This window comes from Hippoglossus stenolepis, chromosome 13, assembly GCF_022539355.2.
Source record: "Hippoglossus stenolepis isolate QCI-W04-F060 chromosome 13, HSTE1.2, whole genome shotgun sequence".
Lineage (NCBI taxonomy): Eukaryota > Metazoa > Chordata > Actinopteri > Pleuronectiformes > Pleuronectidae > Hippoglossus > Hippoglossus stenolepis.
The window spans coordinates 20,041,067-20,060,812 of record NC_061495.1 but is presented as its reverse complement, the minus strand read 5'-3'; the positions used below and the strand labels follow the sequence as shown (position 1 = coordinate 20,060,812).

The window sequence follows — 19,746 nt, the reverse complement described above, 5'->3', positions numbered from 1 at the left end:
AAATGTGACTGTTTTGGGCCAAAGCTGATGCTTTTGCTGGCGTATTGTTGTGCTGGATAAAAATATGTATGGGTAATCCCGGCAGCCGCGGTTCAATCTCTGCAGCCGTGCAGCTCTGCTGAGTGGGCCGTTTTCCTTTTCTGCTGCGATGCAGGTATTCACTGAAGTTGAAACATTGGCCTATTGTAGTTCTAGCCGTTCCCTTTCTCTCCCCCACATTAGATGAGGTTAGGTGCATTAGCCTAAAACCTGGGGTTTCAGCTGGACCCACTGTCCTCCGACGAACTGCTTATTATGCACATTTCTTCTAGTCAGAGTGGTTTATTTATGTAGCACATTAAAAATAAATGTTGACCAAAGTGGTTTGGAAGGGAGGTTAACAATACAGTGGGATGAATACAATCATACAAATAACAGAAGAAAGTTTAGATAAATGTACCAATAGAACAGATATTTTGTACATAAATTGCTAAATAATAAATAAATCGTATAGTCTTGTCTGGTTGAAAACGTGTGAGGTTATCACGTGACCAGACTTGTCACTTGACCAGACTCAGCGATTGGCTGATCTGCACTGATTGTGGTTGGCAGAGACCTTAACATCCAAGCTGAGTGAGAAATACATGGGTATGTTGGTGCTAAACTAAATATGCATCCAACTCATTTATGTGGAAAACAATCTCGGCATCTGCAGTGAAGTATTTGACAAAGGTGAAACAAGTATAAACTCATATGCAGAATGAGATTGGTATTAATATTAAATTTCTTATTTTCAGTAAGTCTTGAAGAAAGAGCAGTGTGTGACTATGTGTAGTATGTGGGTATGACTCAAAATTCAAAAGTGTTTTCATAAGGAACATGTTATATAGTCATATTATTAAGAGTATTTGTACAACAATGGAGCAGTAACATGTACCAGGCTATAGAAATACTTAATACGACGAAAAGAAAAATACAGAAAATAACTAAAACAGAATAACAATACTCATGCACTTAAAGCATTAGCAATTTTAATTTCCTATGCCCCATTTGGTTTTTATATAATAATGATAATAAACTCGTGGCACATTTCTTAACAAAGTTACAAAGTGCTTAACAAACGCAAAAAAATGTATAGAACTTAAAGTAACACAAAATATGAACAGTTTATAGTAGAAGTAGAATAAAAAAAGTACACAAAAAATAAAATATATCTCAAACATTTGTAGAAGATTTCTGATTTAAAACAAAACCAAGAAGTGATATAAAAGACACCCAGGATGTTCCCTGTTACCAGTCGAGATCTGGGAATAACCTGCAGAGGCCTATTGGAATTATGATATTCGATATGAAATACTTGTATCATTAACAGTATCTAGAGCTGTGTGATAAGTTCATTTTCACTGAAATGTAATAAAAGTACAGTTACAAGTACCTTTTAAAAACCTTAACTTTATCCCTATGTATACTTTCGTCTCCGTGCATGCTGTTTGGAGAACATGGAAGGATGTAGGGATACCTCTGTACACACTGATCCCTCCAGTGAAGAGGGAAGAAACAGGGAAAGTGGGAGCAAGTGTATCTGTTGAGTGCATCACAGAACAGAGACGGGGCTTCCTGCTGAGGTTCCTGCTGATTCTCTCTCTCTCTCACAGCGACATGCACAGCCAGAGCTTGCATCTCAGAAATCCAAAGCAACGCGGGATATCAAGATTTGCTAAAAAAAAGGGTATGAACAAATTAGAAACCAAAACAAGGAGGGAATGACTGAGAGGCGGATGGGGATGAATTCTGTTAAACGAGAGGATATTAAGAAGAGTCAGAGAGGACAAGCAGTGATCCTTCCCCTTAAAAGGAAAGTGATTATCGTGGTGCGCCGGCCTCACACAACACCACAGCAGATGTCAAACAGCTTCCACTCACGTTAAAACAGACTCCAAACATATGTGTTGCATCCATTAGTGCACCAGACTGTATTCGTCTTAGTGCTCGCTTACACTCGGTTCTCTTGTCATCGTGTGCAGCGAGTAGAAGTCTCAAATGAAGCGGACACCTTCAGGGTTTCTGTGGCAGAGCTGAAGCTGCAGTTCGACCACAAACCAGCAGTTTAACTTCCTATTATGTCAGACTGTGAGTGTATAAAGCTGGTGCGGCTGCTGCTCAGTTATTGCAGCTTATTTGTGGTTTCCTCCAGTTGGGGTTTTTTTTTTTTTTTTTAGCACAGTGCTCACTCTGCTTCACACAACACGGAAAATATTTTTTTTTGCTGGAGGCTGCTTGGCTCAACAGCCTGCGAGTCCTCAGCGGACCGACCTGTTTTGCTTTGCCTCATTGTTTAGCCGGAGCTCATTTGGTGCTGAGCAGCCCTTTGCCACTCTGAGGTAATGACAGCACAACGTTTGTTTCCTCACAATCCTGAACTGGATCTCTTGGGGAAACCGGTATTCACAACCAAATGAAGACAGCCGCACATTTCTCAAGCACGTTAGAGAATCATCTTCCCGGTGAAAATGAAGATTTTTGCATGCCACAATTCTTAATTTATTTCTGTAAAGCTGAAATGAAATGTTAGAAATCCAATTAATGTTCGGGATCGGACACTTTGTTCTGACATAGCAGAACAGAGGTCATACACAAGATGCTGGAATCAGAAGAACTTAACGTCGAAGTGTGTTAAAGATCAGATTAATTTGACTCTCTCACCGTGTGTTTCACCCAAAGGTCAAGAGTGAACATATCCACAAATCAGCCGTCATCTAAAATAATATAAATTGGAGCTCTTTCAAATTAAAACTTTTACCTCCACCAAGGAGGTCATGTTTTCTGCCCTGTCCGTTGGTCAGATCACACAAATATAACTAAAAGAATTGCCACAAATCTCGATGGAAGGATGTGTTATGTGTGATGGAGGATGCCATTAAATATTGGTGCAGATCCAGGAATTTATCTTCACTTTCTTTATTAAAGCATTTTCACCATATTTGGAATAACTAATGGATCTTGATGGACAACAACAGCATATTTAGGGCACTGATATCTATGATATATGAAGTGTGTGTAATTTGGTGCAGCTTGACTGAGATTCTAGTTTTGTCCTTAATTTGTTTCAAAAGTAATCCAGTAGCTGTCACTGCCGTCATTGTGAATTTACGGTGTGGTCTGCCAAGCTCAGAGATTAGTGACTATGTCATAAAAAATAAAAAACAACTGCCTAAGGGTTGACAACCAAGTATTTAGTCCTCAGTAAAAACATTTGACCAAACCCTGGGGCCCTTTTTAGTCAGCCTTTTCTTCCCCAAATGGCATCGCTCACTATCTGCTAACCCGTGTTTTATCGGGTTTATTTTTTTATCTCCCAACCCGTGTCAAGGCACTGAGCCGTTTGAGTGAAGCGTCGGGTGTATATGGAAGAGAGAGAGAAAAGCAGTTAGCAGGAAGTTAAGAAACTCATTACCTCGCTGCACATTATGGCCAGAGAGCGTCGCAATAATAACTTTGCACACACTGGCAGTTTAGCTCTTGAATGTAACACCTCTGTGTGTGTGCGTGTGCGTGTGCGGGCACATAATCTGTGCAACAGCTTCCTATATCCTCAGCTTCATATTGTCCCCATTCACTGTGCAGCGCTGATAGCATAGTTTACCCTGCAGCCAAAGCAAGTCTGCCACATAGCTCCTGTTCAGTGCAGGTTGAAATGATAGGACTTCCATTAAGAGGATGGAACACAACGCATTACAAAATAGCTTTATTACTCTGATACGGCTTCTCATTCACATCCGACATTGTAATGATATGAATACCACTGTTGAAATAACGTCTATATTTTTTGCCTTCTTGTCTTCTCCTCTCATCACTACCCGTCCTTCCTCCCCACTCTGCCCCCTGTTATCTATCTCTCACTATATAGCAACAGTATTGCAGCATCCGCAGTGTGCGCCTTCAACCTGAGCGCCATAACCCAGGCATTCAACGGACCCTTCCGCTCCCAGGAAAACCCTCGCTCCACCTGGCTCCCCACGCCCAACCCCATCCACAACTTCCAGGTCAGTTTATCCTTCACGGTTTGTCTTTGCACAGTTCAGCTCTCCACAATCGTGAACTGTGACGATCTGTGACAAAACCCGTCACAGGTAGAGTCCCTTCGTTCCTCCAGGAGTTTGATCACTTTGTTCCAAATTCTCACAATTTTACAAATTATCTATCATCATAATTGTGATCTAATTCAGACATCAGGTCATTATCCATGCTGCTTGTTCTTTAAGGGTCAAGGGGGGGCTGACCTTTTGCGAGATGTGGGGTGCACCCTGGTCAACGTACAAACTGATTTTTCCTGCCAGCCCCTACTGAGAACTCTGCAGAATGGTTGAATTACAGTACACCATGTGAGAATACAGCAGCAAAATGTCTGCAGAATTCAAGCAAGTGGGCGTTTTTGACATGTAACATGACTCAAAATTGAAAATAAATTTAAAATTTAAAAGAATACAGTGTCCTATTAACCTAACGCTAATCTGTATGTGTTTGGACTGTGGGAGGAAGCCTGTAGAAAACCCACACAGACACGAGAATAACATGCACACGCTGAACTGGGCAACCCTGGGCCGCCTCCTAAGAGACAAGTAATTCACAATGATTTACTAAGTAAATCAATAAAATATAATAATATGAAATAATCATCATAATCAGTATTATTTGTGAAAATATTATAAATCTCCAAATGGTCTTTTTTATTTGAAGTATTGCCATAATTTAGAGCACTCATGTTTGCATGTTTTTTGAAGAAGATCCTGCAAAAATCACAAATAATTTAAGATTCTGACGGGACTAGTTATTTATACATGAAAACACGCTGCACTAATCCAATAAGATATCAGACATCTCCTGCATTTTTTTATTATTGCTTTGGTTCCAAAACTACAGCTCCAAAAGTGGAATCTACCAGCAAATCGATCTCTCATTTCAAGTCACCGGGACTGAGCGGGAGCTGCAATCCACAGCTGAGCTCTGTAAACCAAACAAAGCTTTTCAGAGGGGTTTTGTTTCATATTTGTTTTGTCTGCAGCGTCTGATTATGCTGCTGTGTGGTTGCGGTCAAATCACAATCATAGAGTGGTTTAGAAAGAGTTGCACTTACTGCGAATAGTAATGAAGAACAAGCCTTGATGTAATATTCCAAGTACAAAGACAGATTGTGTGAGGGGCTTCGCCATTATTCTTTTTCTTTTCTCCTGTATCCATCCCACATTTTCACATTCTTCTCTGACATCTCACCCTCCTCTCCCAATCTTCTTCCCAGTGTGGTACCATAGATGATGAGGGCCCCAACGAGGGTTTGACCGAGCGCAGCCTGCAGGACGCCCAGAGGCTCTACCTGATGAACGACGTGGTCCAGCCGGAGTCTGTTGATCCGCTGGTGATGCAGGATGACGTTCGCTTCTCCAACCTGGTGGTGGACATCGTTCAGGGCATGGACACGCTCTACCATGTTATATACATCAGCACGGGTGTGTAGACAAGCAGAGAGGAACACGTCTCTGACTAAATGTGTATATTTCGAAATCTCTCTGATATCTTCTCGTGCTTCTTGTCGAATCAGAATATGGCACCATCCTGAAGGCGCTGGCTACGCCCAACAAGAACCTGCAAGGCTGTTACCTGGAGGAGATGGAGCTCCTCCCACCAGGGGTACGAGAACCAATCTTTAGCCTGCAGATCCTGCACAGTGACAGGTCGCTCTTTGTCGGATTAAACAACCGAGTCCTGAAGATCCCACTGGAGAGGTGCTCCACCTACAAAACTGAGACGTAAGTACAGCATAAAATCCATCCTACGTTGTATATTTAATCCAATATCTAGAGATCAGCATAATCCATACAAATACAGATGATAACACTTTATCAATTGTCAAATCCAGTTACTAAGGTCCGTCTACATTTGGTATTACCTTTATGTTTGTAGTAGTTTGAATCCATCTGTCAATTTTGTCCCATTTATCTTGGGTTGGTCACCATGGCAGCAGTTTAAGCAAGATAGTCCACACATTCCTGTTCCCAGATATGTTTTCCAGCTCCCCCTTGGGATTCCCGAGATATTCCAAGTCCAGGTCCGATATTTAATCCCTCTAGCGAGTTTCTGGTCCACTCCAGGCTCTCGTCCATAGTTGAACAGTATCAAGAAACCTCCTAAGGATGGCACCCAGACCACAACAACTAGCTCCATTCAATGTGACGGAGCAGCAGCTCTTCTGTGAGCTCCATCTTGATGTCCGAGCTCTCTCTTAGTGCGAGTCATGACACCCTACGGAGGAAACTTTTTTCGTCCCCTTGTACTATCGCATTCTTTTGGTCACAACTCATGGCCATACGACAGTTTTTCCAGCATCTTCCTCTCCACGACTAAATCCAGTTTGGGTTTCACTAAGCCTGATTCTTCTGAGCCTTGAGACCTGTGATCTGCAGGAGATTGTTTTCCAGCTTCGTCCTGTAACTATCTCCCTTCAGTTTCCCACGTCAGGATCTTCAGGCGGCCTCTGCTCCCGTACCCGTAGACCCTCTTTAAGCTAAGCAGCTTCCTCAGCTCGTTTGGGATCCAGTGTCTTGTTAACTTTCTGAAGTCAAATAGTGCAGAGCCACAAGAGGGATAGCAGTCTTCAATTTCTGAATACGGAAAGCACAATATAGTTCTTGTGCTTTCTGCAGTAAGATAGAATATACAATAGGGGATATACACAGTATATGCTGAGTATTTCCAATTGTTCGTTTCTGTGTCTTGTTCATTTCAACGTGGTTGGTCCTCTATTGCAGGTAATTATCTGTCCTCAACTTGAATTAATGTCTGGAAGAACTCGCCTATAATCATTAAAGTCCTTATGGAAGCAGACGAATGACTGTGGCGGCATCTTCCCACCAGAGGAAATTAATTTGTTGTGCTGTTTTCTTTTCCCCCAACTAATTAAGTTCTGCATAATACAGAGAAAGTACTGTCCTGGCTTTTGTTTCGGTCTGAGTCAGAGGAAGAACAAAAGGTGTGTGTGCGTGTGTGCGTGTGTGCGTGTGCGCGCGTGTGTGTGTGAGAAACTTCCAGGAAAGTTTCTCTGAAGGTACGTTTGTGAGAAAGAGAGAGACAAAGACGCAGAGAGAGAAAGGGGGGGGTTACTCTGCAATCTGCAGCTTCAGTGATATTCATGTGAAAATCTCCCGTCTCAAGGGTGAGTGAGGGGAGAAAAGCTAACTGGCTGTTTGTCCAACCTTCTGTATCTCATCAGCGCTTTCAATCAGGATCCTCCGCCGGCCACCTCACTTCTTCAAAGTCGACTTCATTTTAGCATACAAATGGCTCCGTGCTTTTTGCCGTTGTGTGCATGCGTGTGTGTGTGTATGGCGGGCAGTCCAATCGGTGTGATCTATGCGTGGGTTGGTGCTTGGACGAGTTCTCATATGCACGCTGCCTGATGAGTCAGCTTGCTATTTCTACTAAAACCAGACACACACACACGTACACACACGTACACACACACGTACACACTTACAGACATCAAGTGCATTTAATAAGATGTGGGTGAAATATGTGAGATGAGAGAGACACAGACAAGACAAGTACAGGAAGAGAGAGAAAAGCCAAGAGAAATACAGATGCAGAGAGTGAGCAGCCAGAGTCCTATTTAAGACCCAGTGTGGCGAAATGATAAGAGTGCACTGCAAGGGCACCACAGAGAAGGGGCGGGGGGGGGGGCGCGCTCGTCCTGAATCCAGTTTGCAATGTTCGGCTCACCTCTGCGTCTCGCTCTCTCTTACAATCTTTGAAATGCACAGCGACCAAAGGCAAAGTGAGCAACAGAACACGACAGATGTCAACCTGTCTGTCAGCGCGACACCCGAGGTTTTTGCGGAGGGACTTGTCTGGGAGCGAGTCGGAAAGGGCAGATGGGATGAGGTCGACTCATGGCATTAAGAGAGAAAATGGAAGTTAAATGATGCTTGTGAATGTGACTGCAGCTAATATTGTCTTTAACAGTTAGCTTGTTCATTAGTCGAATATGGTAAATTGACTCTATTTATATCGAGCTTTTCTTGTCTTAACGACCACACAAAGCACTTTCACATTCACACACACATTTCTTACAACGCAATTCTATGCTGTGCTTCCTCTATCACAAACTGCCGGGATAGCCATCAGGGACAATTTGGGGTTCAGTATCAAAGGACACTTTGTCATGCGGACTGGAGGATCCAGGGATCGAAGTGATGCGTACGTATAGTGTACGGCCCTCTCTACCCCCTGAGTCACATCAACAAATCTTCCAGATCCCAATGGCTCATTTAAGTTGGATGGAGCCCTCTGTATGTGCTCTTTGTTAATTTTGTCCATATTCGTGCACGTCTTCTGAAAGCTTACGAATGCGGACTAAACAGACAAGACACACGAAAAGGAGCAGTGCTACCGCAAATCTTAGGAGGCAGTGTAGCCAAGATCATTAGACACGAAGAAGACATTTCAGCAATGGCAGAACTTTTTGAGCTGAGACTTGTCGCAAGTTGGCTGCTATAAGTTTCTATATGATGCTACAGTTACTGCAGAACCTCTGGGAGGAGATTGACTGGATAAAGTGGCGGACCATGAGAGATTGCTCTATGTTGCCCTAGAGTTGATGCATTGCTTAGCAACGGACATATCTCTTTGTAAGTAAAGGCGATGTGTTAAAAGTTGCTTGTTTTGTCCAACCACACATCCTGCAAGGAGGAGGCTGTTCATTTAACTCTTGTGTACACTCCTGACCGGCTGCCACATGCACATATTCCTACAACCGACAGTGATTCCAGAGATAAAGGTTATTCACTCCATCGTATCTGATCATGGACAAGAGTGGACCTGGAACTGAGGGTGCTGGAAAGTATCTGTTCCTGCCTAGGCATGAAATAAAAAATATGTGGATTATCGATTAACTGGAATCAATTGAAGGGGATCAGCCGACTTTTAAGATGCTTTTAGAGGCCTTGAGATCCCCTTGTGATCTGTGATATCAGACTAGAGGTTTTATTCAGGGCTTGGAGAAAGAGTTTTATCACCGTCACCATGAATATTAAACTCTAAAGATTAATAATTTATCTTAAATGTAAACATATTGTCACAAAGCTAAGATGCTCAAAATACATTTTCTTTCAGCCAAAACAATCGGCACAATATCCTCTAGGAAGTGGGTAATGCGACACATGACTGTGTTACGGTGTAAAGACGTCTTTACAGTAACTTTACTTTGACTGCATCATCATTCCCACCACACTCTGCTACTACTTTCTAACAAACGTCTGTCTTTATCACTCTCTCCATCCATCCATCTCTCTGGGTGTTCACCATTCAGACGCCGTGAAAAAGACCCACCTGCCGTCCCACTCTGCCTGAACACACTCCCCATCATTGTGCTGCTGCCTGAATGAGCCTTTTTCTTTTTTGTTCGTCTCCCCTGCGTCTTGTGTGGTCGACACATTGACGTCCCTTCGTGCGCTGATAACAGCTGAATACACTCCAATGATTTTGTAGCCGACAGCCGCTCATCTGTAGCCGCACATGCTGCTTTTCACCGCCACACGCAGTAATGTGATGGGCGTTGCAGCGAAGGCGGGACGTGATGTATGGATAAAGAACTTATCTTCTAGTAACAGAATAATGGATGATCTGTGGTTGTAAAACTTGCTTCGTGTATGTAAATTGACATGTTTGCAGTTTGAAAACACTCCGAATCAGAGTCAAAATGCTGAATCTTACATTTCAGCTTTGGCCACAAAAACATATGTGGCTTTGGACGCTTGTACCGTTGTTGCAGACTCACAAGTCAATTATTTGTAAGTGCGTTTAATGTTTACTTTTCCTTTTGTTATTGATCCTTATTGGCAACTCTGGCGAGCCCCGCAACCCTGAGAGTGGAGTAACATTTACGTCGACATCTTTAACTGAAGTGCTTTTTCTGTTACGCTGAGAAACCCTTTCAACGGCCTGTGATTTGTAGCCTTTTAGTGATAGCTCGCAGAGAAATGCTGCAGCTTGTGTACCAGTGTTCGTGTGTGTGTGTGTGTGTGTGTGCGCGCGCGCAACCCTAGCCTGTGTGTGTTTGTCCTCTATTTGTGGTAATTATATTTGACCTGGCCAATTGGCACCTCTGGCTAACAGCACCACTCCGTCCTCCATCCAGCCCTTATCTCTCTATCTTACTCTGTTAGTGCAGTGATTTATTTGGGCTGCAGCAGCGTGCTAGCTTTGTCGCAATGTTGCATTCATCAGGGCTATTCTTACCCCCTTACGCTGAAGGAAGAATTGTTGTCCACGCTGCCAAGTAGACAATGGATGGAAACTGTTGGTCTCAGTAAGAACAGTAGCACAGTGCTCCACAAAGCCAACTTTGAAAGCAGAGTCGATTTCTGGTTTTGCTCGTCCTTAGCTGCTTAGGAGAGGAACCAGTTTGATTTTATGCAAACCAGGTAGGCCGACATGTTGTTATGACTTATGACTGAAAAGCAGCAACCTGAGTGCTGATGGCGTCTTTGCACTATAGACTTGGGCTACATCCACACTGCTACGTTTTTGTTTTTACACACTTTAACTCGTGAGCGTGCCTCGTGTCCACACCGCAACGGAAACAATACTGGTCCCATTTTAGTTTCAACACTGCAGGGCCGCGTTTTAGTCTGAACGGGGCGAAACGTAGATGTTTGGAAAATGTGGACGTAGACCCTCACTACCACTTGCTGATGGGGTCACTTCAGTCACAATGTAGCCATCACTCATTTGTAAGCCTCCAATCACATGACCCTTTCCAGAAGAAAACAGACAGCGTCAACCTTGGCTACCAGTGTATTGCATGTATACCTGTGTAGTGTACATGTAGTGAATATGCGTTTTTAGGCATGTTAATATGGATGAGGATTAAAATGGATACAGAGCCAAACTGCTTGTGTGGACAGAGATCGTTTCAGTTTGAAAACAAAAGCATAGTGATATGGATGTAGCCTTAGTCTCATAGCAAACTGTAACATTATGCCAACATTTTGGTTTTGAGTCGTCAAAGTTGAGTAGTTGTCTTGAGATATAAAAACAACTCTGACAGTCGTACTGCTGATTTTGGTTCTTCTTCACGCTCTTCTTTATTTAATATTAGTTGGTGGTTTGCAAAACTAGCTTTGAGGTGCATTGAGTTTCTGCACCTTTATTCACGGGCTCTCTTGACTCTTGATGAATTTGTTAACACATCTGTCAAAACTGAAGGTCTCGGACAAGGAAAGTGTTCAACTTAATGATTCCTGAATATTTTTGTTCATGCATGTGGACATGAGGAGAGAGAGCAAATAGCGTGAGAGGGAGCTCGATAAGAGAGAATCTGGAAACAGAAAAGACCTAAAAGGCAGCAAAGGAGGAAACGCTGAATAAATAATGAGGATAATGTTGAGGTGAAGGAAATTGTACAAATCAGGCTTTTTGTAGTGACTCTGTTGCTGCAGCCGAATCACTGCTCACACTTCCGCTTCCATAAACATTACATTTTATAATTAAGAGGTGGAATTTGGTGTTGGTTACATTTCTGCCTGAGGGGCTTTGGCTATGTTTGTGTGTGATTGCATGTGTATGGTTGTTTGTGGCCAACATGGACCTGGCAGCAGCCGTGAGGCCGAGGCAGCTCAGCCTGCCTGCCTGCAGCAGGAGTTTAAAACATTAGGAAACCACTAAGTGGCCATAGAGGAAAACCACTGACCATTAGCATCTCTGCTACAGTCTGTGAGTGTGTGTGTGTGCTCATGGCTGCTTGTTAAAACCAGCATATGTGAGACTTCCTCATTCCTCAGCATCACCTCCTATAGGACCCCTGTACAGAGGTGTGAACTTCCCTGTGTGAGGGGAACTTACAGGTCAGTCTCCTGCAAACCCAATTTACTGTCGGCGGAGGCTGCCAGCCTGTCAGCAGGCCTCTAGAGTTCACAGCAGCTAAGCCTCTATGACCAATCAGAGGAACACTTCACCAGCCAAGGGCTGAGGGAGGGAGAGCGATGGTGCTCACACAGTGGATGTATTTATTACTGCTCCACAACACTGTTGCTTTTATTAAAGGCTTTGTTCTGGCTGCAGTTCAGTGTAATCATTTCTCCTTCTCTCTCATACACAATTTCTGTCTACTCTTTCTTTGAGCCTTGATTTCAACTGGCGTTATGTCAGCCACCAGCTCGCCACCTTTCAAATTCCCTGATCCTGACAAAGTCAAAATACTCTCAAGCAAAATACCTTGATTTGCTAAACTTGGAGGATAAAGACTCATGTTGAAGAGAAATGTACAAAACACCCAGGATGAGGTTGTAGTTGTAGCTGTCACTGATTGTTGATGTCGTTGGATGAAATTACGAACAGTCCCTCGATCAATCAATTATTATTATTTGTATAGCCCATATTTGCAAATCACGATTTGTCTTACAGGGCTTAACAAGGTGCGACATCCTCTGCCCTTAACCCTCAACAAGACTGGCAGCAGATTCTAGAGTTGTGGCTAATAATCTTTGAAACTGTGATGTTGTAAGCTGATGATGATGTAAGCTGATGACAGACCCATATCAAACAGTTGGCTGTTGTCCTGTTGTGTGCAAATTGGTGTCAGTGTTTCATGACCGATTATTTGTATAAGACAGAAGTACCACTTCGCTCAAGGGCTCCCAAAAGATCTGACCTTTTTATCATGTGCTAAGATAAATTCAACTAGACCATAGTAAAATGTTCATGCATTATCATATCAATAATTTATACTCGAGCCCGACCGACATGGATTTTTGGGGCAAATACTGATACGGAAGTTAAACATTTCTGATTTGGATATATTGGCCAATATATATTTAAAATATCTAGGCAATGGTGTTTGCACACACTGTTAGATAGAAGTGCCCTGTATGAGTTGTTTCGTAAAGATCCAGAAATTAATCCCATAGAGGAAAAAAAGTCTTATCTCGCAATGTTAAAAAAGGATCCGCTCTAATATTTTAATTGGTTCTTACCTGATCCTTGTACTAAATTTTGTGGTTATCTGTTTAGTGTTTTTTTTGCATAACAGGGGTTAAAATATAACACACCGCAGAAGTAAAAAAACACATTGTCAAAGGCTTCTACCAACCGATAAATCCATCGGGCTCTAATTTAAACACATTATTCTTGTATCTGGAGCAGGTAGCCTGTAAAATATAAAGTCTTCAAAGTATTAGACTCCACCTGTACTCAGATCTCATGATGCTCGTCTCATTTTGAAGGTCGGACTGTACGGTGTCGACATGTTGTCAACACTGGGGGCTTTGTTTCATTAAAGGTTCAATGTGTAGAATTTAGTGACATCTAGTGGGGAAGTGACACGTTGCAGCTGAATTCCCCTCATCTCACCCTCCCCTTCACAACATGAAATAGAACCTGTGGTAGCTGTCAGTTGTCATAAAAACTCAAAAGGTGTTTAATTTGTCCAGTTTAGGCTCCTGTAAAAAACATGGCGGCCTCCGTAGAGACTCCCGATGTAAATTTAAAGTATTTAAATATAAAGGGCCCATTCTAGAATAATCTTTGGGTTGAGGCTCTTTAGATTGTTGTTTTCCACCTTTTTCTCAGCAAGAAACCATTTTGAATGGATGAAATGAAAAGAAGTCAGATAAATGGAAATGGTTGATCTTTTTATCCATGCCGTTCTGTCATCTATCACATCACCTTCTAATATACTTATGAAGCATTCCCCTTTACTCTCTCTTCCTCTGTCTTGTAGCTTGTCTCAGCCTCCCCATTGTTTCTCCGTGATGTTGCAGCTCCTTTTTATTCACCAGGGACTAAAATCGTGCATCGGGGACAGCAGGGACTTTCTGGCAGCCAGCCGTCTCACTTTTGTTTTTTTGACCGGGTACCATCAGTCTTCAGCCTGGCTCCAACTGGGCCTAATTGGATGTATTAGGGCTGAGTGCTAGCAGGAGTTCTCTGTGCTTCCGATTCATCATGAGCGGACTTCCTAAATGGCCGGCTCAGCCCAGCACGTTCGTGGAGGGGTGAAAAAATAAAAAAAGATTCCAGGGACAGACTCTCTCTCCCACAGAGAGAGGCTGGGGAGTGGGAGGCTGTCAGTGGTGTTCTCCTGAGAGTGGGGGGAAAAAAGATGTTGCTTGTGTGGAGAGGCAGGAGCGTGCACATATGTTTAAATAAGACAGACCCTCCAGACAGCCTTTACTGACATACTCCCAGAGTTTCAGCGCTACACTTAATAACGGCTGATTCCAATCCATAATTTATCAGTTCTGGTGATCATATTTGCAATTACACACTGACGGCCTGTCATTAAAGGCGAGGGGAACTATTGTTTTTATGTCTAGTTGTTAAAAGCCCTGTAATAAAAGGAGACACTGGTTTTAACAGCATTCACAAATGATTTAAAATGTCAATTACACACCCACAGAGAGAAAGGAGCAGATTTATGTTCCGGTGCCAATCGTCCAGACATATTGTTATATGGGCTGCTGGGTTTTGCTGCTCAGTCTGTTTAAAATTTAACAGGCCATGTTCCGTGGCCTCTCTGTTTTGATATAGTGTGCTGCCGGGCACGCACGCTGCTGAATTAAATATCCGCCGGTGCCCTGTAGACTTGTCCAAGCGATGCTCTCACACACTGTGGCACACCCACCGCAGAAGGACAAGCGCTTACAGTGTACAGCAATGAGCAGGTATTCAGAAAACCTGCGTGATCATGCACACACACACACACACACACACACACTCGCTCTCACACACACTGTTTATATTCCAGTGTATCTGCAGATTCGGCTGACAGCCCTCTGCACCGGCTGTTTTAGAAATGAGCTTTTCTATTCCCATCTCACGGCCCTCTGTCCACCCACAGTGCTTCTAATTGACTTTTAAGGGGCTGTGTTTTAACAGAAAAAGGCATCAGGAGGGGTTTGGCTGATGTTTTATGCAGCTGCAGAAAGGTCAGAGTGAGATCTAAACGCCCACTTCTCCTTCTCCGAAAGCAAATTCTCATTAATTAAACAGCCTGGAGTGATGGATAAGATCAGACGGGACTGTAAACCTGTGTTCTGCTCCAAATCCATGTAGTAACCTCGAATATACTATGCATCCTATATATGTCACAACATCCAGTTTAATACAAGATTTACAAACGAGCAAGTCCACACACTGTAAAGCTCCCAATAATAATTTTATTCTTTCGTTTAACAAGGCAGCGTTTTCGATCTGCAGGAGCCGAAGCACAGAACTGCATTTTATAGCAGAGACGGCAATCAAGTCAAATCATCACCTGTTCAATTTGAAAAAGATTTATGATTTTCTGGTGTTTCTCTCCCCTGGTGTGCCGTCTTTACAAGAGACTGTTTTCTGCTGTCACGTCTGCAAATCGAAACGTTGCGAGTAAAATTATTTATCGGGAGTTATTATTATTTAACAGTGTGCAGACGACCTCTTTTGTATGAAGAAAACATGAAAAAAACGTGAATGACTGTAATTATGCACGACAAGCTGGTGTCACAAACAGGAAATCGTCTTTACATCAGACCGTCTCATTTTCGGCTCCAAAGGACGCAGCCTCTGAGGTGGGACACACACTCGCTTCTTCTTGGAGAGAGTGTGTCCCACTAAACTTTGGAAGTCCACTGTACCACAACCACTGCCCAACTATACACACTCCAAACCTGATTAGAATACACTACATGGCCAATATTTGTATTTGGACAGTTGGACATTGTAATCGATGGATTTTAGTCAACTGCTTAAACAGCCTCTGTGCTTCTGGTTCAAGGCTTGACACCTGATTCTTGATCCTGGTTGTGGAGATTTGCTCCCATCCGACAACAGCGGCATTTGTGAGGTGCAGCACTGGTGTTTGTTTGTCTCAGGTTTTGTAGGTTTGAGGTCAGGACTCTTTTCAGGCCAGTCAAGTTTTTCCAAACCTTTTCCTAACAGACCAGTGTTTTCCTCGTGGAACAATGTATATAAAGTATACTTTAACATTTGCCTCAAGTGGAAACTAAGGGGGCTTACCCAAAAAGAACAGGTTTTACCTTGTATATAAATCTGCTATGGTCAGCTCATACATGTGGTAATAAAGGAGTTTTCCTTTTTTCAGCATTTAAGATTTAACACCTTAATTATACATCCCTGTAAGCAATTTTTCACTTGATCACTTCTTACAGAATACACAGCAAATGAGTTGTAGATTGAGCTTTTTAATATTTTGACTGGTATTTTCCTCTGCGTCAGTGAGTCACAGGGTGAATCCAGGACTAAATGTGACTTCCCTGAGGTCGGACGCCCCCCCGGCCTGCCTCGCAGCGCTCTTTACCCAAAACTAATTAGGCTTCAAATCTTCCCCTTTTATACAACATTATTTATTCCATCCTTGAACGACGCACTTATAAATTGTTCTGCTTAGCTGATCCCTGTAATAGAGTTTGTGCGTGTGTGTGTCTGTGTGTGTGTTAGTAATCAGAAAACCAAATGAGAACTCTACGGCCACGATGACGATGCAAAGCCACGCATCAAAGCCATCACAGACACAATATGGTCGACCTTGAGCCAAAATGGCAGCACGCTCTTCCCTGCGCCCCCCTTTTTAAATGGACTATTAGGATCACTGAACTGTGAATTTGTGGCCGACCTCATTATGATTATTGTTTCATCTGTATTGGAGATTGCATCCGGCATCGCTGTAATAGTGTCACTTTATTAAAATGACACAGACGAAGGTTAGCAGGGAATACGTCCCGCTCTTGAAGGAAGTGGTCGTCCTCCAGCTGTGCCTCAGATCTTTCCCTCTCTTCCTCTCTTCCTCTCTTCCTCTCTTTGCCTCGCCTGCGCTCGCTCGCCCTCAGTCTGTGGGGTCACCTCTGATGTGCTGGCTAAGCAGTAATGTCCGTTGGATCCAAGCCGACCTCATGGTTCACTGTGGAGCCTCAGACGTGGCACGGAGAGCTGTAACAACACTCTGAGATTCCTCATCCTCCAGGCTAAACACTGCAGGGCTCTTCAAATAAACCACGAAGGCCGGTGCCAGCAAAGGAGGAAAATAAAAACAACAAGCTGAATGGAGATAATGGAGGGAGGGAAGTTGCAGCGCTGTGATGAAGGAGAGGAGAGAGTAAGGGAGAGGGAGACAAAGAGAGGAGTTATTCAGACGCCTCTCATCCTGCGTTCCTGAGGTGTCCACATCAGCTCTGGCAGCTTAGCGCCGTCATTAACAGCTTTAGATTTAATTAGCCGTCATTAAGCCTCAGTTTTACTGGAGGAGCTTGCAAACATTTAATCACAGTTTGTGTGATGCAGCGTGTGTGGTGTTGTTTATGAGACAGATGAACCTGAGTCTCATCCTAACCCTGAATGCAAAGTCTACTGAGTCACAGTCAAGATGGACGACGTGCCAGCTCCGCAAAGGTGAAGCCAAAATGTCTGGATCAGTGCCCAGGGGTTGGCTGTTTATCCTGTCTCCTCCATGTCAGCGAGTGGGACATGAACCAAACAAAACAGTCAAAGTACACATTAAATATGTTTTTCATGAAGATTCTTGTCACACTGAAGTTTGATCAAGTGTTTTTCTGATGAGTGTGGTTTTCTTTAGTTATGCAATGAAAACATGGTCAAACGTCATGTTTGGCAGCTACGACTCACGATTGGTCGCATGCGTGTATCGGCAGGACCTCGCCACTGCAGCTCCATCCTCTGCTGCACAGAATTATGCTCAAAATCTGAAAGAGCGGTGGTCAAAGGTCACGGTGCCAAAATGTGTGTAGACCTAATACGACAACAGGGCTGTGATATGTGGTTTTTAGTTTAATCTTTCTGCTCTTTTAGGGTGTCTGTGTTTCTACTTTTTCTAGTCCTGTACATTCACAGCGTTGTGTACAATTGTCGTTTTGAACAACTGCTCAGTTTGCTGACACCACACTCTTCCTCCCTCCTCCTCCTCTCTCCTGTCCCCCGCAGGCTGTGCTTGGATGCGAGGGATCCCTACTGTGGCTGGGACTTCAGGCAGCGGAGATGCACCACGCTGGAGGACAGCTCCAACATGAGCCAGTGGAAGCAGAACATCACTGTCTGTCCGGTAAGAACGACGTCACTGCAGCATTTTACTTTAAGAACTTAGAAAACACAGCGTCAAAGCTGTTTTCATCAGCCGTACAGAAGAAGTGGGGCTCCGAAGTGACTCTAGATGTGAGCGTGAATGGATGGATGTTTGTTTGTGTTGCAGCCCGTAGATAAGTGGAATAGATAATGGTTGGATGGATGAATCAGAATAAATGTATCTATATCCTCTGAAAATTGGTTCAATAACTCTGACTGATGTTTGCTCCTCATGACTGATGTTTGTTTTTCCAGCTGCGGAATCAAACCACGAATGGGGGCTTCGGACCCTGGGCGCCGTGGCAAACGTGCAACAACGACGATGGCGTGGATGGAGTCAGTTCCTGTTTGTGTCGGTCCAGATCCTGTGACAGCCCCGCCCCTCGATGTGGAGGCAAGAACTGTGAGGGCCCCACCATCGAAGTCGCCAACTGCTCGAGGTATAGAGAACGATCATATTCTAACAGTAACAACTATCATCAGCACTAAAATAATAATTTTTATATTAAGTTATAATAAAGGTTTAAATGACTGTGGATCACCTGTCCTATCATAGACCTATAGTATAAATAAAACTATAATCACTGCAATTTAACAGATACTACCAACCTATTATCCATCATATTGCTGGTTGGGGTGATGTTTTTAATCAATAGGAAAAAAACTAAGAGATCTCTCTATTTTCTATTTGCTCCCTTTGAATAATTGAAAAGACTTGACTTCCCAGCTTGCTTGCAGACACATTAGAAGTAAAGATAGAAATATTGATATTTTAATCGTCCCACATCACATCAAGGTGACATCTAAATCTGACTTTTATCACGTAAAACACAAATTTCTGGATTTATCCAGACAAAACTCATTCTTTCATCTCCTACAGGCTGATGTATTACAACAGCCTCTTGTCCTGTCACCCTAAAATGACAAACCTAAAAACACAGAGGTGTAATTCATTCAATCCCGTTCTTAACTTCCCTCTTTGATACAGAATAGCCTGTAAGTGCTGTTACTAGTCCATAAATTACTCAGCAGCCTCTGGACAAAATTAATTCTTGATATGCTTGAAGAATATGAACCCAATATATCCTTTAATTCTTTCGGAAACTGTGGTATTTCGAGTAAAAACACAGTGAAGCTGCTTTTGGTTAATGTGCAGATTAATTAGTTCCTCTGCTTTTTTTCATCGTTGAATTTTGGTTATTTGATTACTGCAATGTAAATGTACTTATCTTGTATAACATGTGTGTAATTATTTGTCATTCATTTCATTATATTTGTTATATTTTTTAACTTCATTGTGTTTTAATTGCATTTATTTACCTTATTAAGACGATTTCTTGAAGAAAAAACATGATAACGCTTTGTCTAAAACTGTGCTGTGGATTAACAGTACTCGCTAGTAAATAGCAAATATACTGTTAAATAATACAATCTACGTTGTATAATGCATAAAAAATGTGGCGTGATCTTATTGAGTCAAGTGAACTGGACAGTGCGGCTGTGATTGAGCATATTGAGCATTTGTATAAGAGTTTAGTCCAGAACCAGATTAGCTCCAACATCTTTTCTTAAACTCTTTGTAGTTGTAACCATTGGAGCAGCAATTTCCAAACTGATTTCGAAGCAGCCACCTCAGGCCACTATTTC

The 19,746-nt window shown here is 42.9% G+C and overlaps 1 protein-coding gene and 1 long non-coding RNA gene across 4 annotated transcripts in view; one reads left to right on the top strand and one right to left on the bottom strand.

Annotated features, from left to right (window-relative positions):
* The window catches only part of sema5ba (sema domain, seven thrombospondin repeats (type 1 and type 1-like), transmembrane domain (TM) and short cytoplasmic domain, (semaphorin) 5Ba), a 161,564-nt gene that overhangs the window by 121,530 nt on the left and 20,288 nt on the right, over positions 1-19,746 (top strand). For all 3 annotated transcript variants that reach the window (XM_035174135.2, XM_035174133.2, XM_035174136.2), the window contains exons 10-14: positions 3,887-4,022; positions 5,276-5,483; positions 5,576-5,783; positions 17,962-18,079; positions 18,355-18,539. In XM_035174135.2, coding sequence (XP_035030026.2) covers positions 3,887-4,022; positions 5,276-5,483; positions 5,576-5,783; positions 17,962-18,079; positions 18,355-18,539 — 855 coding nt within the window. The remainder of the gene's footprint in view (positions 1-3,886; positions 4,023-5,275; positions 5,484-5,575; positions 5,784-17,961; positions 18,080-18,354; positions 18,540-19,746) is intronic.
* On the bottom strand, positions 994-2,038 carry LOC118119813. Its single transcript, XR_004698136.2, has 2 exons — positions 1,903-2,038; positions 994-1,696 (listed from the first exon to the last, which is right to left on the bottom strand). It is a non-coding gene; the product is annotated as an uncharacterized LOC118119813 (long non-coding RNA).